This window comes from Mugil cephalus, chromosome 21 (assembly GCF_022458985.1).
Source record: "Mugil cephalus isolate CIBA_MC_2020 chromosome 21, CIBA_Mcephalus_1.1, whole genome shotgun sequence".
Taxonomy (NCBI): Eukaryota; Metazoa; Chordata; class Actinopteri; order Mugiliformes; family Mugilidae; genus Mugil; species Mugil cephalus.
The window spans coordinates 9167770-9193587 of record NC_061790.1 but is presented as its reverse complement, the minus strand read 5'-3'; the positions used below and the strand labels follow the sequence as shown (position 1 = coordinate 9193587).

The 25818-nt window shown below is 40.4% G+C and overlaps 2 protein-coding genes across 3 annotated transcripts; one reads left to right on the top strand and one right to left on the bottom strand.

Annotated features, from left to right (window-relative positions):
• The first annotated feature begins 2402 nt into the window (after window positions 1-2402).
• On the top strand, window positions 2403-15496 carry acp1 (acid phosphatase 1). Of its 2 annotated transcripts, none has more exons than XM_047574286.1 (6): window positions 2403-2530; window positions 3337-3410; window positions 4177-4290; window positions 9548-9609; window positions 10329-10434; window positions 15162-15496. In XM_047574286.1, the coding sequence occupies exons 1-6, from the start codon at window positions 2419-2421 to the stop codon at window positions 15237-15239; spliced, it is 546 nt and encodes a 181-aa protein (XP_047430242.1). In that variant the 5' UTR covers window positions 2403-2418; the 3' UTR covers window positions 15240-15496. The 2 variants fall into 2 exon arrangements, with proteins under 2 accessions (XP_047430242.1, XP_047430241.1); XM_047574285.1 differs by lacking the exon at window positions 4177-4290 and adding an exon at window positions 4005-4118.
• A 1881-nt stretch (window positions 15497-17377) lies between these two features.
• Window positions 17378-23610, bottom strand: LOC124998659 (ALK and LTK ligand 2-like). The gene is made up of 6 exons (XM_047573102.1): window positions 22705-23610; window positions 21865-22216; window positions 21434-21487; window positions 21136-21216; window positions 20958-21033; window positions 17378-20004 (listed from the first exon to the last, which is right to left on the bottom strand). Exons 2-5 carry the CDS (start codon window positions 22151-22153, stop codon window positions 20969-20971), a joined length of 489 nt encoding a protein of 162 aa, XP_047429058.1. The 5' UTR covers window positions 22154-22216; window positions 22705-23610; the 3' UTR covers window positions 17378-20004; window positions 20958-20968.
• Window positions 23611-25818: the final 2208 nt, after the last annotated feature.

The following is a 25818-nucleotide window of genomic DNA, read 5'->3' as shown; positions in this document are numbered from 1 at the left end:
CCCCAACACACACCCACATGTGTATCGTCAGTTACGCATTACACAAATTACATTATAATTCAAACAATATGTAAACTAGATCAATCCCATTTAGATTAAAAATGAATATCTCCAAGCATCTTTTTGACGAGCTCCTGGTTAACTACGATTTCCTCTTAAACCACTCCTGGTTGAATGACCTAGTTTTGTCTTTTCCCTTTAAGAAATTACTAAATCCACCAGTTGATATGGTCCTTACCCTCTTATCTCCAACTTCTGCTCAGGTGGTAAATTCCCTAAATCGTACACTAGGCAGGTAGTCAACTCGATTCATCATTCATCTCAAGACCTCTCCTATTTCTTGAGTGGTGTCATAGCATGTTTGTCCATCTTTATGCAGTCTACCCCAGAGCTACATGCATGAGGTGGGAGGTAGTGGAACTAGTGGACACCTATGATGTTCTTTATTCATCCAAAATTATTTTCAATGAATACATCCTTCCTCTTCATGTCATTGCTTCAACCCACACGCAGATTATATAGGAAACAAACATCCCCAGATATTCCTCTGAGATTAATCACAGATCTCAGCTTTTCTTAATGAAGCTGTCAAGAAAATGTAAACTGTCACATGTTTGAGAAAACAAACTCAAACAGTAGCTAAGCTAAATGGATGACTGAATATATTTTTTCCCCGGCTCCTTTGTGTTACAGCGATCCTCGGACCTCTGAGTATTTTGAGCCTCTTTTCACAATTTACGTGTCCACTCCAGACTGCCTGTCATATTTTCTTCATTAGTTTTAATGAACAATAGTCCTCATCACTGGCTAGGCTGAGGGCCTGGGCTAAATACACCAGGGATAATGAGTTAATTATTTACAGGAAGCAAACAGAGTGACTAAGACACAGGTACAGCTGCTTATGTGCTCATGTTTCTGTTCTGTCTCAAATCTCAGGACGTTACAGCTGAGTTTATGTGCCATGGTTTTTTCTTTTATCTGTGGGCTTTTCTTTAATTCGGTTCTCCAGTGTTTCCCCTCAGTCTTGCTGTCAGAACATTTGCTTTTGATTTAAGAGACTTAAGGGTGAGAGTATGACATATTTTAAAAGGGAATATGAATTCCCTTTTGAAGTTTTTGTTCAGCATACAGTTGAATCTTTTTGCCTTGAAATAAACTAGACAGTTTGTGTATTTGTTGCACTATGCTTTCTTGTTAAGGTTCTTCATCATATGTTTGTGTCACAGTTAATATGTTATTTATGCTATAGACTATACCCTTCTGCACGCAAGTTAGTGCTTAGAATTTCTACCCTTTTAAATGCTGATGCAATCAGTCTTTAGGCCTGCACATACAAGAAAGCAGTCTTGTAATGTGAGACATTGCTAACAGTAGATATATGGGGCAATACACAGCATAACAGAGTTGCAGTCTTTCCACTGGCAGCCCTGACTAAACATATATCATAACATCACACAGCAATCACTGAAGCTCTTTTTCATTTTGCAACTGGAATTTTCCTGCACATGTAATTGTGTGGCAAAAGGTCAAGTCACAATAGAGTGGAGAATATTATACAATGTCACGTAATCTTTTACATTTAATACTCCCTAGGTCCAGGAATTTCTCACAACCTGAATATTTCATACCACAACTCAATAAATTAGCCTATTACTCATAATATGAGAATGCTTCAGCCCAGGGGTCCAGCGAGCATTCAGGGATCCGCGGGGCTCTTTTAATCTTAAATGATCTAAAACCAAGATTCTCCAGTGTTTCATTCTGACGTCATAAAACGTGTGGTTTTCATTAAGCAAGACAATTGATCCACTCCAGCTAAAGGCTCAGCTGTAGCCAGGTTATGTGTGTAATTAACATGAGGTGGTAAAGGCTTATTTATTGTCAGTACTTGAAATCAGTCTGACTAACCTACAGGTAAAACAACACCAACGTGACGTGAAGTTTAGTTAGCCAGACTCACATATGTTTCGAATTGTGCATGTGAGTGTATTTTTATTAACTTTATATGCAACTGGGTTAATAACACTGATGCGATTGTTTGTAAGCAACATTAGTTTTAAATACAATTAACAAAGCAGATACTAATTTATTAGTCTCTCATTTCTTCTTCTGTAACTGCTTATCCTCTCTAGGGTCGTGGGCGGGCTGAAGCCTATCCCAACTTTATTTTCCCAATTTATTAGTCATTTTACTAGATTTACATATTTTAGAAGTTGGAAGCAGGAAATGTAAATGTTGCAAAAATAAAAAAGGGTTAACCTGTTTTATTCATCTACTTATATTTATAGATAGGTAGACAGAGGGATAGCGTTAAAACACGTTATTGTTTTTTTTTTTTATCTTAAATGTTTTAAATGAATAATGCTTTTCCAGAGTATCGACTGTCGTATTGTATACACTGTAGAAACAGGCTATACTATGGACGAGTTTTGTCCAGGCAGAAGTTGGACGCCACCCGCTACGTCAGGCAGGACCCCTCATAACAACATGGCGGGCACTAGTTCCAAGTCGGTTTTGTTCGTGTGCTTGGGTAAGACATGTCTTTTTAACTCATATCAACCCAGTCAACTCACATAATAGCCAGAGTATAAACCAAAGCTTATACGGTACGTGCATGCGAGTTTTTAGCGCTCTACCGGCTTATTTAAGCGTTGTTAGATTTAACTAACAGCGCTAGCTACAGTGTTTCAACTAGCTAAGCCGATTTTAATTCATTTTAACGATGCTGCAAACTGCCAAAGAATTTACACTAAAGCAATTTTAATACTAGCAGTTAATAAATAAATAACCTCCTGCTACTGCTCAGTTTATTCATAGTTTTTGACGTTGCTAGCAATGTCCCAGGAGCCACCTACAGGAGCTACATGGGTATGGTAAAGCAAAATCTGAATCTGAAGCAAAATGAAGATTTTTTTCCCCTCAATGTTTTAAGTTTAGCTGGTTTTTAATGTTGTGGCCGTAAATTACTGAACACGTTTTTATTTACATTTTGAACAGTATATAATAGTGAATACAATAATGAGCTTTTACTGTCAGAAATCTATTCTATCTGTCCCGTTTTGCCGGCTAACAACTGTGATGAATTTGTGAAGCTCGTCCATGGCAGTGGCGAATACATCTACATACATACATTTTTTTTTGTTTTAATTAAAAACCAGTGCAACAAAATTGAAACAACCTTACTCATCTTAATTTAAAGAAAATAGTAAACACTTTTATATATGTCTCTTGTTAAACTGCATTACAGTTGCCACAGTTTTCTACAGAGTTATTAATGAAGAATGACCGTGTTTTAACATCACATGTATGTATGTTGGTGTTTGTGTTTTTGAACAGGCAATATTTGCAGATCCCCCATTGCTGAAGCCGTCTTCAGGAAGATGGCAACAGATGCTGGGGCTGTTGATAAGGTGAGCCACTGCAACGAAATTTCATTTGGACGCAAATCTAAATGACAAATAAAGTCTTTTTTCTTATTTCCCTAACCCTATTATTAAAACAATGTTATAACTGATAAATAGTAATATGTAATATAAAATATTGACCATTTAGAAACACATAATGAAACACATTATGTTCAACCGCAGTTTTGAATGTAACAGCTTCCATGTGATTATTATTAAATTATTTAAATGAGAAATAATGAGATTTTCTGGGGTTAAATAATGGTGATTGAGTAACTTTGCTTTATCACCTGGTTATTAAGAATATAAAATTATTTTTTCATATGTGAAGTACTGATTGTCGATATGAGTAGCAGTAAAATAACTACAGTGATATAGTTCATTATTTCATTATTATCATGAATGAATAGTAATTATCTGCCTGTTGTCTCAAAAAATATTTTGCATTTAAGCTGGCGTGTTTAATTGCTCATACTGTATAATTCTGACCTCAAGAGTCCAGCATTGTGTTGCAAATGCTGAACCACCTACAACATCTATATATGTGAGAACAAGAATCATTTTTGCTGTTGTTGTTCCCCCGTGCTCTGCTCTGCCTAGTGGAGGATAGACAGTGCTGCCACCTCCACTTATGAGATAGGAAACCCTCCAGATCACCGTGGTCAAGCCTGCATGAAGAGGCACGGTGTGCCCATGCGCCATGTGGCCAGGCAGGTACGGCTTTCCACCCACACCCGTCTTAGCCGTAGCTTTTTGTTCTGTGTTGTTGCAGTGGGTCATAGACAGTGGCGCCACATCCGACTGGAATACAGGCAGCTTACCGGACGCCCGCGGTCTGGCCTGCCTCAAGAAGCACGGCGTTGAGACGAGCCACAGGGCCCGACAGGTACAAAAAGATGTCCCGTGGCTCCTCTCGCCGTACCGTGTTTGTCTGAGAGTGAGAGTGCTCTGTTGCATGGGGTACAACAAGTTCAACATGATCGCCCATGTGTTGAATGAACATAAATAAAGTCAAAACAGAGGTGATTTACAGGGGGGAAAAGTTCAGCTGTATGTTCTTTTTTTTTCACCTCACCACATAAATCCATATATTTATGTTTTAAATCTCACTGTAGAGTAGGTCATATAGATTGACCCTTTGTGCCAATTTACGTTTGCATCAATAATGCATCAAATTTATGAGCCTTGGTCTTACAAAACAGTTTTTTACTCATATTCCAATGTATGTGCCATTCAAGTAGTTAAAATGTACCTTTATATTTTAATATACACTGCCTGGCCAAAAAAAAAAAAAATAAAGCCGCCGCCAAACAAAATGTTCACACTACAGCAGCTGACTAGAGCAGCGTTCGTTACAGAATGGTTGCAGTAAGCTTCTGCTTAGATCTTGTATTGATGATGCGAGAGTCTAACTACTGCCAAAGCCTTCTCCAGCACATCCCAGATATTCTCAATGGGGTTCAGGTCTGGACTCTGGGCTCTGAAACACTCTTTCACAATTTGAGCCCAATGAATCCTGGCATTGTTATCTAGGAGTATGACTGTGCCATCAGAGAAGTAAGAAAACGGATGGAATAACCTGGTCATTCAGTATATTCAGGTAGTCAGCTGACCTCATTCTTTGGCCATAATGTTTCTGAACCTAGACCTGAGCAATTACAGCAACCCCAGATCACAGCACTGTCCCCACAGGCTTGTACGGTTGTACAGTAGGCGCTAAGCAAACCTCAATGATAAGTGGTTTTCTTAAGTCTACACAGCTGTTCAGTCCCAATCCCTTGTGTTCCTTTCACATTGTACATGTGGAAATGTTGTTACTTTCATTGTTAAATGTAGCCCTGAGTTCTACTGATTTTATTTCACCAAATGTATAAGTGATCGCTGGTCACAATCAGTCGGAATTTTTTAAAGACGATACACTATCCTTCCAGTTTTTGATAATGTGTTTTGTAATTTCTGCTTCAGTCTCCTTAGATGTTTTCTCTGCTTGATTCATGCCAATGACTTGACCCTTCTCAAACGTATTTACGGGATGTGTCTTTCAACATGGTCGTTTAAGAAATGAGAAGCTACTCATTGCACCAGTTCAGGTTAAACGACTTGTTGCCAGCTGAAAGATAGTCACCCATGCAGTAATTATCCAAAGGAGGCTCCTACCTATTTGCGTAGTTAAATCCAGATGGTGCCTTTTTTTTTTTTTTTTTTTTGGTCAGGCAGTGTATTTAACCATTATATTAATGTTTTTCAGTGTGGAATACATAGGGGCTTCTGCTTCCCTTGTGAATGTTTTTAGTTTAAAATGACCTTTGCATCTTTTTTCTTTTTTTTTTCTTTTGAGAAAGCAATCTTTATTATCTTTAAGCATATTTGCGTGTCTGTGAAAGTGATATAAAAGCTGCCGGCCAGGCCCGTGTCAGGGTGCACAGTGACAGTGCCCGTGGAATGGATAAAATATTGATGAAGCCAATAGAGCAATCATCATATCGCACATGTTTCAAATCCCAAAACAGGCCTAAAATTACACCAAGATGTTTGTCCATGTAGGGGTTTCAGGGCTTACGCTGCGCCGGCTTATCCTCAGTACAACTCCTACTCCCCAGTGCCCTTCAAACACGCTTTTCCCCTGAGAGAATTCCGGTGTTTCTCCCGTGCTTGAGATCCGCTGTCTTTTTGGTTCGTCTCACTCCAAACCCGTTCTGTCAGACCCTCATCTAATCTCCTCAAAGCAGGGATGGGGAGGCTCAACCCTTGGCTTAAACCCAGCCAAATCCACACAGTGAGCTTTGACATGCTTTTGCGTTTTCCTCTTTTCCTTTATCACCCTTTTTATGTCTGTCACTGGATTTTTGCTCCCACCCTCCCGCTTTGTTGAATTTCTGGCGAGGCCTCTATCCAAGCAGACTGGCCAAGCGACAAATCGTTAAGAGACCACTCTATCCCCAGATAAACATATAAGTTTATTTAATAAAGCAAACTCCAAACTGGTCCTAAAAGTAACGTGTGTTTGTCTCTTATCAGAAAACGCCAACCGGCCATTAGCTTTAAGCGAGTTGAAGTTTTTGATTTCGTACCCGTCGATATCTTATCGCTGAATCAACATGTGAGGAATGAAGATCACTTTTGGCCAAAATACCGTCATCCGGCTGTAATCACATTCATTTCACCTGTCAGTGTTTCAGTTCTGATGCTGCACAGATTTGTTTTACGAGCGGAGTTCTCAGGCTTTCCCACCAACACCCATCGCCGAAAGGGGAACAAATGTAAATCGCCCATTACTCTGGCAGAATTAATTATCTGTTAACAATGTTTCAATAACGCAGTGCAGCAGGCGCTGTCTAGAGTTATTGATATTGATTGTAAAATTTACAACTCATCATTACATGCAGCACTAGCAGATGAAAAAGATCTATTTTTTTTTGTAACTCTTTAATTAATTCCTGCAATGGGGAAATTTGTTCCTGCTGTTTGACCCATCCGTTCGTTCCTGCTCATCCAAGCAGCTTCTTCAGTTCATAATGGCTGGTACTCTCAACGATGTGAAATGTGAATGTTATTTCATATAAAACTTTGAGAGGTTTAGGATTTTTATTTTGTATGATATCTTAATTGTTTTTCTGCCTTCCTCTATTATGTGGCACCTCACATATATATAAAACAAGGCAATAAAATATTAAAAATAGAGAATTAAATAAAAAATCAATCACCAGGGATAAAGAATGAAATAAATAAATATAGACAAATTCTTGTCTTCTAAAATTTCTTTGTTGCCCTTTAGATATGCCACTTGTGCCAAAACATTAGGTACACTAGTACAACAGTGTAAGAGTCCCGCGGTAAATCTCATCTTCATGACCTTTGATGTTGAAACAGTGTAAGAAAGGTGTTTATTCCACGATGCGGTCATTTTGGAGGATGTAGTTTGCGGTGCTGTTAACCTGGATTATCCGAAAACGTTAAAGAAAAGCAACTAGACTTGGAGAGTTTCTCGCCACTCATCCAAGCAGCTTCTTCAGGTCTAAGTGGCGGGTACTCTTAACGATGTGAAATGTGAATGCTATGTTATATTAAGACAGATCGTTTAAAAGAGAAAATCCTTCTCTGAACAGGGGAGGTGGACTAGATAGAATCTGCCATCAGTCTAAAACACAGTCCTTCTGTCTCCACCCCGATTTAAGTAACCAGTCGTTACCCACCAGTCCTTCAGACATGAAGAAGCTACTCGGATGAGTGGCAAAACAACTTCAAGAACCTCTAAAAAACCATTTGCCATTCTTTAAAGTTTTCGGATACACCACACCAGACCTGAAGGACTGAGACACGTGTTAAACTGGACTGAGTTAGACACAAAATCTTTCTATTATTTATCTCCAGCCCATTGACTAAAGTGAGCCTGTTAAAGTAACAGCTAAAATTTAGTGCAGGCCTGGTATGTTAGAGTGCATTTGTTTTCATTAGTTACCCAATAAACCGGCAAAATGACGTGAAACTTCTTTTTTTCTCAAATTGTCTATTTACTCTCCCGTTCCATTTAATTATGTCAGGGAAAAGCTAAAAGCCAGGTTCCCACTCAAATGACACGCTGACTGCAAAGAAAAGAAACGTTTCAATATTATTATACTCATTGACAAATGCATCAGTAAGCTGTAAGCGACATGATAGTGTGTTTAAAGTCTCCCTTTCTAAAGGTTTATATACTCTTTGTAATGCTTAATAGTGCGACTATAGTGATAAGCGTTATCTGTTATTTGGGACACTTTTTTTTTTTGAGACCTTTGGACTTGTTGTAGTAAGTGTGAAAACCAGGACACTTAAACTGAAGCAGCTGTTTTTCGGTGACATCTCAGAATGTTTTCTGTGAAAACAGCGCGTTGCTTTACATTTACACAGTTTTACAGCACCATCCTTCCACAGCTTCTTTAGGATTTTATCCTCTTGGTCTTATCTAAACTTGAACTTTGCAGCGTATATCTCCCCTCTCATTCCTCAATTGCAATAAAAAAACCTCCCAGCTCACTCTCGGCCAGATACTTCAGAAATCAGACCAAGGTGTCTGTCAGCTTTTCTACGATGGTGTTGCACAAGCCTTTATGGCTTTTTTTATTTTTTTTTTTCGTATGTTTGATTACCGCTGCTTTGTTTATACTGAGTTTAAGAGTTTAACAGGCTCTGTGATTATGATCATCACAGATTATCAGAGAGTGGGCGTGGAGATTGGGAATAGCAGTGATTAGACCATAGTAAGTGCAACCAGTCGCCCTGGGAATATAAACGGGCCCGACAAACATCTGTTAACTCCTCTACTGCCATGTGAACGCTGCATAGTTGACTCTTTAATGTGTCTAAATATTAACACTGGGAAGAGAATATTTATCTAAGATTGTTCAAGTCTTTGTTTTTTTTTTTGTTTTTCTTTCATATGCTTTTTTCCCACTACCCCCACATTGCTATAAAATGACTCTCGAACCCAAGAGACAGGGTGCTGCCTGTTTTTACTGCTCCCTGTTGCATTAAAGCTTCACCCAACGCACCCCTCCGCATTTCTACAGATGTGCAAGCCTTTCGTACAAGATCTCAGCTGCGAGTCACAAATCATGTTAAAATTGCCGGATTTTAGACAGGAGTAATTTCCTCGTCATTGCGTTTTAAACGTAACTGGATGGCACGGTAAAGCCGCTCCGTACCGGGATGAAGACATGAAGGTGATGTAGGGTGTAAACTATGTAATGAAACATTTCTTCTTCCTTCAGTCTCTTGTATAAAAAATAAAAAAAAAGAAAAGTAAAAAGAAACAACACGCTGATGATAAAGTGTTTCTAGATTTTGGTGACATGTGACTCCTTCACTATAAAAGTCAACTTAGGCCCAACAGTAGGAGCAGGTTGAGTTATGTTTGCAGCATTCTGAATCGCTGGCTTTTTCTCGTTTTTACAAATATAACTTTAAATGTCAGCTAAAAAAAAACACCCGTTGTTTAAAACTGATACTGATGAAAACTGATGTTTTTTTTTTTTTTTTTTTTTTTTTATAAATACTGCCTAAGATTCAGCCCACTCCAAAGGGAGTCTCTTCTGGCTGGATTACATGTTCTCACGAAGCCAAAAGTAACATTTGTTTTGTTCTGCGTTTCCACCCCACACTTCCAGGTGACCAAGGATGATTTCATGAGCTTTGAGTACATTCTGTGCATGGACGAGAGCAATTTGAGGTACGGTTATTTCATCCCACATCTGCACCGTTGAGCTTTTCTTTCCAAGAGTGAGTGAATGGTTGCTCAGGATGGAAAAAAAAAAAAAACAATTTGCCTTGAAACGGGTGGAATTAGCTTGTCCTGCTAACTGCCTTGACCATGATATGCTCCCTCGCGTACACACAAATAATGGCGGTGACGTTGAGCTATAAGAAACTTGTAAGTAAATGCCTTCCTTCTAATGAGCAATATCCTTTCTTAAGCTCTTCCCAAAGGTCAGGGGGAGGGATATTTTTTGCTACTTTGAACGTTTAGGGATCATTTAGAGATCACATGCCCATGGCAGATCTGATCTGTAAGCAGCTTACTGAGTTCTTTGGATGCCTCGTCTTTGCTCTTTGGGCAGTTTTTTCTCCCCCCTTTCTCCCCCACATATTTTTTTTTTCTCTATGAAGTTGGCCAGACTGAGTTGATTTATTATTTGAGCTTTATTTTGAGATTGACGTGAACAAATTTGTAAAATGTTTGTTTCTATTCGAGTTAATCACATGGATGTCATTAATAGTGGACGGCATCCCAAAGAACACTGTGAAAACACTACCTGTATTCATTCATTTAAAAAAAATAAAAAAATGTTCCTATTCTGATGCAGAGGTCACATGCTAAAAGCTTCAAGTGTTTTCCTTGTCTCACGCTCTGCTCATCCGCAGTTATGTGTTGTCTTTGGTTCTTCACAGCGACTTGAAAAAGAAGGCGAACTCGGTGAAAAACTACAGAGCGAAGATTGAGCTCCTCGGTTCATATGACCCTCAGAAGCAGCTGATCATCAAAGACCCGTATTATGTAAGTATCGAAGCAAATTCTTATGTTCAGTATTTCCCAGCAGAAAAAAAAAGACAATTTGTTAGTGTTTGATTTTATTAGTGCACATATTAAGAGGACAAATTTAATATCGCTTGGGGCGGCAGGACTGTCCAGTGGTAAGAGTCATATTTACTGGAACAAGCACGGAAATCCTCTGAAGTCAGTGAAACTAAATGCAATGTATTTGTGTGTATTTACAACTGAATGATAGAGTTCTTTGCTTCATAACTTATTCTGTGAACTACAGTGAGAAAATCCCCTCCAGGTGAAGGTGAATGAATTGCGAATGCAAAACATTGTTATTTTATATCAGCTGTGAATGGGGATTAATATTATTGTCACTGTGGTGGTTGCAGCAGAATGAAAATTGTTTTAATTCAGTGCTGAGCTGGGCTCAGACTACAGGAGTTTCTGGCCGATTTAACCCCTGATTTACGCCTCCCAAAAGCCCGAAGAGAAATTTTCACACTGCTCTTTTTCCGAGGTTCAGCTCAGATTATCTGGTTATTTGAGGACCGGTCTTAAATCTATGTCAGAGACTCATTCTGGCAACTGTGGTTACTAATAAACATGTTTTACTACACTACATTTTTCACTAACCAATAAAACAGTCTGTAAGTTTAGGTAGCAGCTGATAGTAGTAGTGTTGAGCAACGGTGAACATTTAAAGCCTCAAGGCTAACATTAGCTAAATACTACTGCTGATAAATATTAAAACTGACAGTTAAAATCTCTCACTGACAAATGGACGAACCGCGTCAACCACGCATCGCCGCACATTTTCTCACCCACACTTGTTAAGTCTTTAGTTTTTGGTTTCTGCTTAACTGCAAAGTATTACACAGCCACAGCCCTTTGTTGCACCACAGCCTCTATTTCCTTGTTAAATCATTCATTTTTCCTTTGGTTTGTCACAAAAAAAACATCCACAACATCCCATACGGTGTATTGCACTATTATTTTCAAATCTTGCAGAATATAAATTTAAGATAAGAGAGAAGAACATCTCTAAAGTTTTTTTTTTTTTTTCCTGTTGTTGAAATTGGTTATGATTTTAAAATTCCTGCAGCTCCTCAGCTCAACGACACAGAAAAGTGAAGCCCTACAGCTTATGACAGTTTGCGTTTTATAGTCACTGTCACTCTCCTGCTTAACCTACAGTTAAAATAGACAGTTGTTTTATGAGTGTGATCATAAAAGTAATGAGTGGAATAAAAGCAATGCAAATTTAATAAAGAGATGGCGTCAGCTGCATAATAAAGGCTGATAAAGCATTTTAAAACATTGGCTTTAATAATCTATTTTAGGACCTCATTTAAATTAATATTTAACTTGTGTACGACAAACTGTCTTTTGATCACTTATGATTCAAATGTTGGCAAATTCCAACCGGTGAATATAGACAAAAAAAAAAAAAAACAGACGAATAAAATGTTAGTGTTCCCTACAATTATAAGACTTAAGATGAGGACACGCTACAAGATGTTCTGCCAAATTTTACCCGCGATTCCCTTTTGCACTAGTTGGGGACAGTTGACATAAAAAATCTCCAAAACGGGGGTGAGGTGGAACAGACATCGCAGCGTGTTTGAAATTTCCGAGCCAAGTCTGGACGCAATCGGCTATTGTTAAGTCGCTGCCAGCAGTCAATGAAAAAGAGGGTGGGACGCGGGAAGTAGCGCCAGGAGATGACGGGAAGTAACGGGGAATATCGAAAAGAAGACTTGGGGAACAGAGTGGGAGAGTGGCGACACAGCGAAACCTGGGCAGCAGAAATGTAGGAAAGATTGATGGGGCCGCGCGACCGCAAGTGTCGCCCTCGCCAGAGTTTGCACAAGAGATTGATGCGTTCAGTTGGTTTGACCAATCATGTGGTCTGGGATTCCTTTGAGTCGTCATACAAAAATCCGCCGAAGCCACTCAGCCAGTCCTCGTCTTTTCAGAATCTGTAAAGACTGCGAGAGCTGTCTGTGTAGTGTGTCCCCAGCTTCCGGTGTCAAACAGTTTAGATCTCTAGTGCTCCAGAGAGTCACAGAAAGTCTAGAAAATGAAGTGTACGGGTGTTGTTTTTAATGTTGTCAGGCTAGAGACCTGCAGAATATTGTGAGGGGTCCTGTAACATGTTGCGTACGTTGACCTCAAGAAGACCTTCCAGATGTGAAGGGAATCTGCCATGTAAATGTACCTCAATACTTACATTTGTGCTCGTGTTCATGTGCGGTCTCATCCCTCACAGTCACAGATAAAATGTTTTCGGGTCCCTTTTTATAGCTAATCATAAAACTGTTTGAGGGTATATATTCCCCTTCCTTTAATGACTTCCTTTAACATTATCTGGAGAAGGGGGATTGTAGACAAGATAAAACAAAAAAAAACAAAAAGTCATTTGAGGTTTATGGTTTTGGATAGTCTATGCATGTCTTCAGATGGAGGCGGAAGCTCTAGAGAGAATTCGCTCTCTGCATGGAGAAGTTGGCTAAAGACCAAATAAGTGTAAAAGCAATAAACAGCCCCTAAACAATACAGAGTTTACTGTCACAGAAAAAAAAAAAAAAGAAAGAAAGACGAACTGGTATGCAACCTTTTCCACACTAATACACACCACACTACATTATTGTTATTTAATTACTTGGACATGGCTGTAAGAAATATTTCCTGGTTTGGCTTTTCACGCTTCATGGCTCACTCAACCCTTTTGTTCTTTACATGCTCTCTCAGCAGTTGAAAGTCCTGCCAGATGATTTGGACAGGCGCACTTGGCTGCTTTTTATTTTCTTGAGGGTTGTGAGTGAAAACAAGGCAAGAGTTGGAGAAGTGCGGGGAGACGCTGGGGAACGCTTGACAGCTCGTCAATAAACATTTAAGAGATTTTCATATCCTGGGGGTGCACAAACTCTTTTTATTTCAATAATTTTCTTGAATAAACAGTAATACCTCTGATATTAAGCAATCAGTTACCCTGTGATGTTTCTGGAAAATAGAACTCTTGGACTAATTTCATTTGTTCCTATAGTTATTACATTTGGAACCTGGATCCTAAATCAAACTGTCATCAAATTATTAGCGATAGCAGAGCCTGTGGTTGACCACAGTTGATGCGATTGTAGTCATTTATATTAGTTTCTCAGGTTTTGGCTTCGGACGCCACTTTTGTTGTGTGTGCGCGTTCGGGCGATCTACACGAGAGTATTTTCACTGAGTTGTTTTTACCAGAGCTCTCGACAGTTCGAGTGGTTTCCGAGTAATTTAAGTACGTTGGACACACAGAGCTATTGGATTGTGGTCCCTTGCCAGCAACCACATGGCATGACAGCAAAGTGAGCATAGAGCAGCCAGACAATTAGTGTCAGTGTGTCAGGGGAAATGGAGACATATGCTTTGTGAGTGCTTAGTGTGGAAATAATGATGGATTTGCACCAAAACTGACACGTTGATTACTAGTTTTAAGTCACCAATGAACCGTTTAGCTTTAAAGGCTGTCTAACTGACTTTCTTAACTGAATTTGACCATTTTACGGAGCTGTCAAGTGACTTAAGTATGAACTTCTCCATGTTAATAACATTACCACATGTGTTTCAGCCATGTTAGCAGCCCGGATGTAGGGATTTTAATGGGTCGTCAAGTAATTGCTGCACATATTTATATCTAGTAGGAACATTAACCTGCAGGGTTGGCACCAAGTTAGGTTCAGACTGTCACCATGTCCATACAACATATCCCAGTGAAATTTCCCCTACCACTGCCAAGAGGCCGACGCTTTCATTGGCAGAATTTGGCACTACTCTTGTAGTGTGACCTCATTCATGATCTGAACTTTCTTCAGATTACACCATCCATTACTTAGGTTCATGCTCTCTGACACTTGGAAAACTGATCGCATTCCTGTCAATCTCATGCGAATTACTCTATGGTAGGCTGTATTGTTGTGATGTTAGCGTTTAGCTCATAGCATCCCTGGACCACGTTGCAGTCTTTCTTTACGATTCTTTCACTTGACACTGACATTTAAAAACTTGAATGATTAATTGACAACTTCTCTAATTTGAGGCCATGCTGCAATTTGTTGTCTCCTTGTGTCAAGTGTTCCTGTATTTCAGTTTTAACAATGATTCAATTAATTAGAAAATAAATAAGAATTACAACTCATGTTTAATTTATCCCTAGTTTCAGTTACTATGAACAAACATCAGAAATGCTGTTAATGTCATTAAACGGTGTAAGGCTGCAGTTCTCTGGTGTACCGATTCATTGAGACGTGTATAAATATCCTTTCATGTCTAAGGAACCCATTTTGATCTATTGTGTTTTCTCCTTTTTTTCTTTTTTTTTTATTTATTATTTTTTTTATATGTATCTATCTTGGTCTCTTCCAGATCCCCATTAAAATTCAGAACCAAAATGTTGAAAGCACTTTTGAAAGTGCTTTTTTTTTGGCAATATGTTGCTCCTATTCAGAGTGACCAGATTTAGTGTGTTCTTCAGTTGAAGCCAGTTGACATCATTCTCTAATCGAGGATAAGTAGAAAGAAATTACAACGGTTGAGTAAGAAACTGCTCCATCATGTGTCACGTTAATACAACTTTTTATTTCCACTCTTTTCCGCGGACAGCAGATGTATGTAATTTAAGGGATGAATAGCTGGCTGAAGCACTTACATTTCTCTCCATTGTTTTTTTAAATTTTTTTTTACCTTTTGTCTCTTAGGGCAGTGACGAAGACTTTGAGAAGGTGTATGAACAGTGTGTACGATGCTGCAAAGCTTTCCTGGAGGCGAACTCCTAACAACATCCCGCCCTAAAACAGCCTTCCCAAGTCTGATGAATGAACATGTATTGTCAACCAAATATGTTTTGGCTGTGTCACACTAGCACTTATCAGTAAAATCCTGTTATGAATGATAACTGAAAGAGTACAAGATCCCTCGGTTTCAGCGTTGTGAATGTTATTCGAACCCATACTGTGTGTACATTCAGAACGGTTCTGCATGGACTTGTTTGTAGACTGTAAATTCAGATGATTAATAAAATAAATTATCTTAATTTGGCTGATGGAGATTAATTTTCCACACTATTATTCATCATCTTTACGTTTGGGAGTATTGTAAAGCGTGAATATGAATGAACGCATAAAAGTTTAATGCTAGCCTAAAAGCTTTTCCTCAACAACAATATTCTTCAGATTGACCACATTTATTTATAGACATAAATGTTATTTTTTGCCACTTAATTCAACCATAAGACTGGTCTCTGAGCCACTCACGGAAATGACCGTGAAGTGCTATTCATCTTCACGTGGTAGAGTTGTGATTTCACCATAACGAGATAAAAGCGTCTGTAAATCTTAAAACAAGGGTGGAGTTCAAGGGAAGATGAACCAACTGGTGACTGGAGGGTTTCCAGTTGTTGAAGAATTTAGTTTGAGGGCGGTCACGGTTGTTTTTGTATCTCTGAAAGGGCCTTTGAGTTAAGGTTTCCTGACAGTGAGTTAAGAAACTCCTTTCTCAGTCTTTTGTTGACAAAAGAGTCAAATCTGTGCTTTATTGAGTAACAAAGCGAAGCATGTGGGGCAAAGTACACAAGGTAGCACAAACACTACTAGGAGTTTATTTGCATACAAAACAACTTGTACTATTGCCCTCTGGCAAAATCAAATGGCTTAGTAAGCCAAAGAAATGGTGCAGGATTCATGATGCTCAATTGAATTCAGATCTGGGGGATTTGGAAGCCTTGTTAACACTTCAACTCATTGTTGTGTTTCTCAAACCGGTTTTTCCGACCAATTGTACGTTATCCTGCTGAAAGGCCAATGCCATCAGAAAACGCCATTTCCATGAAAAGGTTTTCATGGTTTGTAACAGTGTTGAGGTAGGTGGTAGGTAGGTGTTAAAGTAACATCCACATGAATTTACCAGTATTTCCTGACAAAAAGTACCCAAAACGTCACATGACCCATGCACCGAACCGTCCGTGTGGTGCGTCGTACGAGGCCACCTCCTTCTTTTGGTCTTTGGTGCAATTCTGATGCTGATCGTAGACACTGGCAGCAGTGGACAGGGGTCGCATGGCTTCATTCTCTGGTCTTTGGCAAAACTATAGGTTGTTCTGACACCAGGATTAACATTCAGCAAGTTGAGCTACACCAGATTTTCCTTAACAGGGCCATTTTTTGAACATTACAAACTCTGGGTACACCAGATGTGCTGGCTCTGTTGTCTAACCATTAAAATTTAGCCATTGTCAGAGTCACTTAAATCCTTTCACTTGCCTTTTTTCCTGCTACAAATGAACCTTGAGGACGAATAAACCATCTCACCCGCTGATTACATCATAACCAGTTTTAATTTCTTCGTTATGAATGGTACAACAGTATGGCTGAATGTTGTATAACATGCTCTAAAAACAAAGCCACATTGATGAGCTAGTTTGCTAGACTGTCTTAACACAGGGATACAGCTAGCATGTCTTAAGCTACACAAATCTGCCTACCAACACCTCTCCCTAGCTAGATGACTTTAATAGTTATTTGACGTAGTGAATAATTTCATTCTCTTGTGCAATTAAAACATGAAATGTTGAGCTTTAAAGTAGGAATGTATTGGTCTTAGACCAAGCCAAGTCAGTTGCTTCCAGTGTTTGTGCTAAGCTTTAGCCTCCCACATGCAGACTAGGTATAAATCTGTTTTTATTATGTTGTGTCAACAAAGTTTAGCAAAGAAATAAATTGGCATTTGTGGAATATATTTATTGGCTTGAGAAGAATTATACCACATTTATAGTCACTAAACACAAAGCATATTTACAAGCTAGTTAGCTAAACGTGGGCTAACTACTCTGCAGCTAACGAAATTAGCCTTTCAGCTTACTAATTGATTTGATTTGTCACTTTGTCAATCCATTTATTTATTTTTTGAGACATTACACTAAACAAATGCTAAATAGTAAGCTACATGTGCCATCTTCAACCTAAACTAGGTTAGTAGTTTGTGCTAAGCTAAACTAATCATACCAGCTCTATCTTTAGCATACAAACATACCACAAAGATGAATGGAAATTAATTTGAGGAGATAGTAGTTTAAAAATCGCATTTCATCAATGGCATATTACACTGACTGTCAATCTTCAGTTTAGTGGCAAAAAAAAAAAAAAAAGAGAAAAGAAGGCATCTGGGTTTACTAGTGGTTTGGGTTGTTTATCCCAACATCTGTGGTTCAGGTCCAGCTGTGGAGCATTTAATCCCTTTTATTGGTCCTTATTTACTGTCTTATCCGCTGTTACTAGCACGTAAAAGATATAACAATGATGCTTTTAAGAGTCGTTTTACCCAAAACATCTTCTAAAACCCATGTTGAAAGCAGGTTTCTTTGGGAGTATTTATTTGCTTAAAGGTTTTTCCACTTGAAACTATGACAGAATGGTATGTGGGTCGTCCAGAGTAACGCGGACAAGGAAACAATTAATTTCCCTCTAAACTGGATCTGAAGCTGAAATATCTGAGTTTGGGTTAAATTAAAAAAACACGCTTTACCTAGAGTACATGTTTCCATTCCATCAGGGTGAATTCTAATTTTTGTTTATAGCTTAAATTGACCGAACCTTTTTATTTGGATGCTGGACTGCCTCACTTAGGAATAGTTGTCTGTCATGTGGACATGTGGATTTATTTGTCTTTAATTATATTCAGGTTCGGGTTTCTGGTTCTGTTCTGGTTCACTGTCATCCGCTTGAATTGGGCTATTGACTTTAAAGTCTTCCAAGCGACATGAATGTTTTCTTGTTAGTATTAGAGATTCAACCCAAACAAATTATTATTCCATACAAATAACGTCTTACAAAAAAATGTTTACTCTGCAGCAGTTGCATCTACTCCGCCTTGGGTCTCCATAGTCAGAGCGTCTGGGTGCATATTCTCTGATTATTAAAGGAATCTGTTAACACCATATTGCATAAAAAATGATTTAAATAATTCTAATGCTTTTGCAGCCGTGGGATTGACCGAATCTTCTTTTTTTCTCCCCATTTTTTAGGGCTTTGTGTCAGAGATTTCTTTTGTTGTATGTTAGAAAGTGAAGGCTTTTCACAGTGAGGTCTGTTGCTCATCCAGGGATTACCAAGACGCTGTTCCTGGAGAGCCTCATCGCTGTGTTGAAATGCATGTTTTCAATTCTATGAGCTTCACAGGAAAACACGATTGCATTCATCTTTACTGAATTGGCATGGCGGCAGAAATCGTAAAAACCCGGACAAAGACAACAAGAACCATCTGCATGGACACATACCAGTAAAGATATATGTGAGCGTATGTTGTTTTGTCTAGCTCTATAAAAGGAACCTATTTTCCTGCGAATGTCATAAAACAGCAGAAATGTGCTGACTCACAATGTGGAAAATGATCACATAAAAAAAAAAAGATTTTGCAATAAGCTCTATTTCAAAAAAAAAAAAAAAAAAAACTAAACAATTCTTGCAGAGTTGACCTTTTTTAACAGAAACACCAGTGGGAAGTTCAGCAGATCTGATGTCTCAGGACTCGTTCCAGTCATGTGATCATTTTCCTCATCTCAAGATGGGAACTCGAAAAGGGAAAGTGCTGCACAAAAAAGCAACAAAGACGACTTGTATTTGTACCAATCTCATAATTTATTTAAATATATTTCATTTTTAAATATACATATACATTATATATATATATTTATTTAACATCCATTTGGTAAATGCCAGTCGTGTTAATTTATGGTAGATAGGTGGCTTATGCTTTGCTTTACAGTATGTACATGTTGCTTCTGGTTTTAAATGGTGGTGGCCTACTTTATGTACAGTGAACCTTGTGACGACTCAAATACATAAATACAGGCTGTGCCACGCTCCACCGAGATCCACAAGAGGGCTGTGACTTACAACCGCCAGCTGTTTTTTTTTTTCTTTTTTTCCAAAACCGTGAAGGCGCAGAGAAATATTCATGCAGTTTAATCACAGCTCTTCCTCAGTGTGAGCACAAGTGGATGAAACAATGTGATGTGACTGCCGGCTGTGGGGGTCTGCGAGAGCTTCTTCTTTTTTTTTTTTTTTTTTGCGTAATGCATTTGAAAGGGTGGGATCAACCCATTGCAGAGCAAACCAATCTCTGAAGTCATTCTAAAAATAGTATATTTGGATTTTGCTCTTTTCTTACAGAAAATGAACAAAATAAAAATAAGAAATCCCTTTTTTTTTGGTTTTGTGTTTGCAACATCTTTTTTTTTTGGATTCTAGCAGGGGGAAAAGGCCCCAGGATTGTTTCTCTCAGCCACTTGTCCCCCACTCCTACTCTTCAGTTCCACCATCTTTATCTTGGTCTGGTTGCTCCCTTGTGGTGACAGCTAACCGCCAAGGCCCAGCCAGAGTGGTGGGTGGCAGCAAGCCCACGCCTTAGCAGAAGAGACCTCAGTGAAGGACAATGCTGTGCCTAATATCAGTCAGGGGGTGGTCAGATTTAGGCTTCCCTCTTACTGTTCAAGGCACTTTTTTACCCAAGTTTTTTTCCTCTGGAGCACTCGTGTTTTGCTTCGACCTGCAACGAAGAAGAAGAAGAAGAAAGAGATACTCAGCATGGTCTCCAACTTGGCTGTACCTGGACAGTTCTTCGCTTTCCAGAAAGAATCTCAAATAATAAATCAGGAAACCCGATTTGCTGCGATGCGCTTGCTCTCGCTGTGCCACTGCTTGGGCCTGTGTGTGTCGACACAGCGTGCTCCGGTATCACGCGGAGCGTCTCCAGAAAAGCATGCGGGTGTTTTGGAATCTTGAGAGATCGTGACCGTTCGTCCTATGTATCTGACGCAGTGATTGGAAATTTAAATTTTATTTTATTTTTTTTAACCAGAAGTAGGTATGGCACAGTGCTGAAGTGCCCCATTGCACGCCCGAAAATTGAAAGATTTGCGAAGATTTTTGAGCTTTGAGGTAATTCTACGTCATTGGTTGTGTGGCTGAGCTGAATCTTTATCAGAATTCAAAATTTGAGTATAAAATCTTCTATTGACAAAAAAATTAAAATATTTTACTCTGAAATGCACTGATTAACATGAAAACTAGATAAATCTGTGTTTTGTTTCTGTGTTTTCATCACCTGGTTGACATGCAGTCGCTTCTGTATGGCAGTAAATTCAGGTGTACTGTACTTGGAGTAGTGTAAAGTGACTAGTGCATTTATTCAAGTACTATAATTTAGTGCCATTTGGATGTACTTTACTTGAGCGCCTCTAGTTTATGCACAACCCTCCCATTTCATTTATACTTTAAACACATCAATGCATCATAATGCATAAGTAATAATAAGACATAGGTAATGTAGGATCTATGTGAGCCATTTGTATATACTGAGAATTTTTACTGGCAACAGCACGTTTAAAGCTCACAGCTACTCCCTCCCTGTCACATAAATAACTATTACCCCGCTCAAGATGTCATGTGCTCTGGCCTTTCTAAATCACCAGAGTCTGAGCTGAATGTAGATCGCAGTACCTTTGCGTGTGCTACCCCTCTGTGCACTGTGGGCTGCCGGCTAGCCTTGTGAGAAGTCGCGCACATCTTTTGAAGTCTGAGAAGAGAAGAAGGAAAGGCGGTGAGGGGGTTTTCTTTTCATGCGGCGTGTTGACGTTGGACTGGCAAATTCGTTCCCAGATTTGTAGCTGCGGCTTACATGCAGGTATTGTGCAGTCTCTGGTGTGGTGGTAAACTCTGTACACATTCTTCCTGCACTTGGGACTGAAGTAGAGTGGACCTGAAAGGGTGGAGGAAGAGAGGGAGGCTTTAGTAACACTCACTTGCCCTTAACATCTGTTTTACACCCTTATATAAGGGTTATATAGGGTTATATAAGGATATAGTTCATCTTTATATACTTTTTACTGTCTTAGTAGCCCCCCTACATGAAGTCAGACTTTGATGCACTTGGTTCAAGGCACTGGTGACACAAGTAATTCGGAGTGAGACCTTACCCGTTAAATGTTTAAGGAACCTCTCCTTCATTCTCAGATCTGTGGGATACACCACTGTACAAAGAGAGGAGAGAGGGGGGAAAGGCAGGTTTAGATGTATGGCACAGACATCTGTACTTTTTTGCCTTTTTTATCAGCGGGTAGCCAACCCGTCAACACAAGAGGAACGATAAAATCAGAGGAGATATGACAGCCACAAAAAACAATTCTGGTCTTCATTAACAGGTCAGTTGATTTGCAACATCTGCACAAATACAGCTTGAATGGAAAAGAAAGGAAAGATGTGTTTTGATTGGGCGAATCGACCCTTCAGGTTTGCTCATGCGTCGCTTTCATCACTCCTCAGTGGCCACTCTGGGAGCACTGGAAATATCTGGGACAACATCTCGACTTTACAACTTGCGCCTCAGCGGGAACATGAGAGAACTCACCTACCACCGGGTTCCCTCTGTCTGTTTTCACGTGACGGTAATCGTTCTGTTCCGCTGGGGAGCTTATCGCCCGCAACGCGAGCGGGTGTCCCGCCCTCGCGCCGTGACGGCCCCTGCTCTCCTCCACGCGTTTCACGATCTCCACCATTCGCCTCAGGTCCGGGTGCGCGTCCCCAGCCGCCGCCGCCGCCGCGGGCGCCGTCGAGGGCGCGCTCTCGCCCCAGTGGTCGGTCAGCGCGCACATCAGTAGCACCAGTCCCGTGAAGAAGTGCTTGCGCAGTCCGCTCATAGTTCCCGTGTAGCAGCGTCACAAAAAAAATGAAGAAGAAGCAAAAAGTCTTTCTCCGGGCACCTGCGGGAAACGACAAATGAAGGGCTTGCTCGTTTCCCACCCTCAAATGACCCGACATCAGTGACACACGAGGCGAAACAGCTCCAGCTGCCGAGTAATGTCAAAGCCACAATAAACAACACGGGATGATTTAGTGGGCCACCAGATCACACGGGTTGGCAAGTTCATATGCGTCAAAGGTTCGCATTTAAGGGAATTTGCCTCCTTTTTGCGCGACATTTTTTAAGCCAAACTTTTCCAAATTACACCAAAACTCTTTCCATATCGAAGCTGAACATGTATCCGTGTAGTCTGTTTAGTAGCCCGTGTGTGTCGGTGACCCATTTCTAAGTAAGTGAAGTTTTACCAGATTAGTTCAAGTTTTCTTCTGTGAGAGCAAGCTGAACACAGCCAGCGTCAAAAGAACAGCGGCGGCAATGCATTTGCAAGAGCAACATTAAAGAACAACCAACAAGTATTGAAAGTGGAATAATAAACTCTGCATTTACCTTTATGAAATCTCCAAGCGCGATTAGATCCCCGCGTGTTCTGCAGCAAAGCAGACTGTGCGCAACTTTTACTCTTGTGTTCCCGATTCGGTCCTTTGCGAAATAGGTCCCCTTAAAGTCTGCTCTCTTGTATGGAAAATCAAAGCCTCTGCGGTCATATGAGTATTCGCCGAGCCTCTGCGTTCCTCCTCTGAGAGCCGGCAGCCTGGAGGCGGAGAGCGCACAAAACGGCTCAAACGATCCGGGCTCCAAGTCCAGTGTGCGTCCTCGCCGAAGTAGCGGATCGGTCGCCCTGCAGCGAAGCTCACTTTTTATTCTCTCTCGCCGACGCGGTGACCTGTCCCCTGTGGGCTACTCCGCAACATCTGCGATAATAACAAGACGCTTTATTGGCACCTCTGGAGAGAGAAGTCCACGAGAGTTGACTGACCATCACTTGTGCGCTGTGTCAAGTTTTCTGCTCGCCCCCCTCCTCTCCGTTACTCCATTTATCTGTGAGATACGCGGTTACAGGAAGCGTCTTTCCAACTAATACTTCCACTGAAATTTCCAATGAGCCCAGTGTGCAGCACAGATACCGGCATCTTAGTGGAAATGTTCCCATATCCTCCTCGCGATTCTGATAACCTCATTTAAAGCCACCGCGCGCTTCACCATCGTGGGAATTGAAACACACTTAGGCGCCGTTTAAGGATGATTCTTTGAAAATTAATTAGGAGCGAGTTTTAAAGCTTATTGCATTGCAGTTTCTGGTCAGAGCAGCCGAGCAAACCGCATGCCTGAGATGTACAGAATGTTTCTCCTCGTTGGAGATTTGTCTGTGAAGCCTATCGTGGTGGGAGCCGCTTTCTTTTTTAAGTTGGGGCGTGCAAGTGGCTCCCATGCTCCCCCTCAAATCCCACTGACCAGTAGGGATTGGCTATATTATCGAGACACGGCGAAGGGAAGCAGGCTTGTGTTTCACATTCATAAAAGTACACCAAAATACAGCCTCACAACTCACAATAAATAAATAAAAAAATCTGAGCAAGGCAAAGTTTTAAAAGTGTTTAAAGTGTTTATTTGGGGCGTAATCTGATTATTGCACGCGATTTGTAACAACAAATTGGTGTTTCCGCTGCTTGGCTCAGGGAAGTGATCTCTTGTGGCCGTGCGTAAAAGTTGAACCTTGGTGCTGAAAGGACAGCGCGCACTGTCACCCTCCAGCTCCCAGCCTCTTCTCTGAACAAGTTACTCAGTACTTGCTTGGCAGCGGTAATGCCATCCTTTCCGGTGGGATGGCGGACAGACTTAATATTGTCACTGCACGATGCTGATCAATTGTATCGACCAAAACGATGCCAAAAGAAAGTTTGGATATTCGGTTTCCCGTTGAGTCACACCACGATGAGTAACCGTTATTTCACAATAAAACATCATGACTCTGACTCTTCTTGACAGATTTGATCAGAATCCAAGGGCAAACACTTTATTCACTATTTATGTGTTCATGCACAGGAAATCGTGAGATTTCATGGATGATTGAGTTTGATGCCCTCAAGTGAGCCGCAGCCACAGGATGTACACATTTACACGATGCGACCGGCTCGTTCTGGATGCAGAAGTCAGGAAAAGAGAAGGAAAAGCAGGAAAACCGCTCCACCATTCAGGTACCAGCTCACGACACCGCCATCCACCTCATTTAAGTGCGCCATAGTCAGAAACTGCACCTGACCCTAAAATATCAAAGAGAAAAAAAGTTAAAATAAATTAAAATCACACGCGCTCGCACACAGAAACACACAAGATGAAACGTACTGGTTGTGATCAGAGCTGGACTGCAAGCCAATTTGGCTGCTGTAAAACCTTTTTCTTATTAAATGCACAGTTTGAGCTGACTTTTCCCATGAAAGCCTGTAATAAATAGTCTTCCATGGGGGAACAAAAATGACATTTGCATATTATGGCTAACCGATAATAGTAAACCAGCCATCAAACAAATACCACACCATCTAAAAATGTTTCTTGAATTCACTGAACTCTTAATGAGAAGCAGACGCTTCAGCAGGGGGCGCCATTCTGCAATCACCGCGCATTAAAATCATCCCAGTGTTGTCCACATTTGTTCCCTGTCATACTTTCTGTCCGTAACAGCAGAGCTGTTGAAAATCTTGGGATGCCCCCAAGGAAACCAACATGTTCGATTCAAAAATCCCCGCCTCGTCAGCTGATCATCTGCATGGGTCACATCCACTGATTTCTCTGAACCCTTAAGCAAACATGTTAGCAGTAAATCCAGTCTAGTAACTCACAAAGAAGCAATGGCAAAGTGACACTCTTTGGGTCAGTTTAAACAGACAAAGGAAGGTGGATGTTTCTGTCATTATCCTCTTAGATGACGACGACGATGATGATGAGCTAAGGCACGTACTGTGCAGTTTGGCACGTCATTGTCTTCGTGCTTTTGACCGATGCTGATGATGTCTCGTGTCGCCCTGTCGACTAGAGTTCATATTTGTTCAAATGAAAGTTGCTATATATATATTATATATAATATAACCTCCTATAATCCAATTTCCATTCTCTGGCATGACCTTTTCAAACTGCAGTACAGTCACATGTGAAACTATGCTGTTCAGTATGTGTAAGTGAGTGACTCGGGTTCATGTGATTTTAAGTAAACCACGTGCAGCGAACCTGGCAGATGTGGTTGCAACACGGCCGCCTCTCTCGTTCTCCTTTTCCTCCTGAACTCTTGGCGAGGCCGGAGGACGTTTTTAATTAATCAGAGGAGGATGTGGTCATCTTCCCGTGAACGTGCTTCTCTCTTCCTGATTTCTCATCCAAGTTGAACTGAACTCCCCCCCCCCCCAAGGTGTTACTGACGGGCATTGCCTCGCTGTCAGAGGGCAAAGAGGACAAGAAGGAGAATAGGCCAATTCCGTAATCAAGGAAAGTACTTTCACTGGCGAGGGTCACGTAAACTGACGCAGCCGATGGCGGTAACTTTTAATCCGAGTCCCGGGCTGGACGCAACACACTGGAAAAGGAGTGAAAATTTGTGTGCTTTTGTAAAAATGGTACATTATTAACAGCGTTTTAACAGCAAAGCCCTAGCTTCTCCTTCCTCTTCCT

Coding starts and splice junctions, on each gene's coding strand:
- acp1 (XM_047574286.1), top strand. CDS start 2,419: ATGGACGAGTTTTGTCCAGGCAGAAGTTGGACGCCACCCGCTACGTCA. Junction 4,291..9,547: donor CGAGCCACAGGGCCCGACAG/GTACAAAAAGAT, acceptor CCACACTTCCAG/GTGACCAAGGATGATTTCAT. Junction 9,610..10,328: donor ATGGACGAGAGCAATTTGAG/GTACGGTTATTT, acceptor GGTTCTTCACAG/CGACTTGAAAAAGAAGGCGA.
- LOC124998659 (XM_047573102.1), bottom strand. CDS start 22,153: ATGAGCGGACTGCGCAAGCACTTCTTCACGGGACTGGTGCTACTGATG. Junction 21,488..21,864: donor CAGAGGGAACCCGGTGGTAG/GTGAGTTCTCTC, acceptor CTCTTTGTACAG/TGGTGTATCCCACAGATCTG. Junction 21,034..21,135: donor AGACTGCACAATACCTGCAT/GTAAGCCGCAGC, acceptor TTCTCTTCTCAG/ACTTCAAAAGATGTGCGCGA.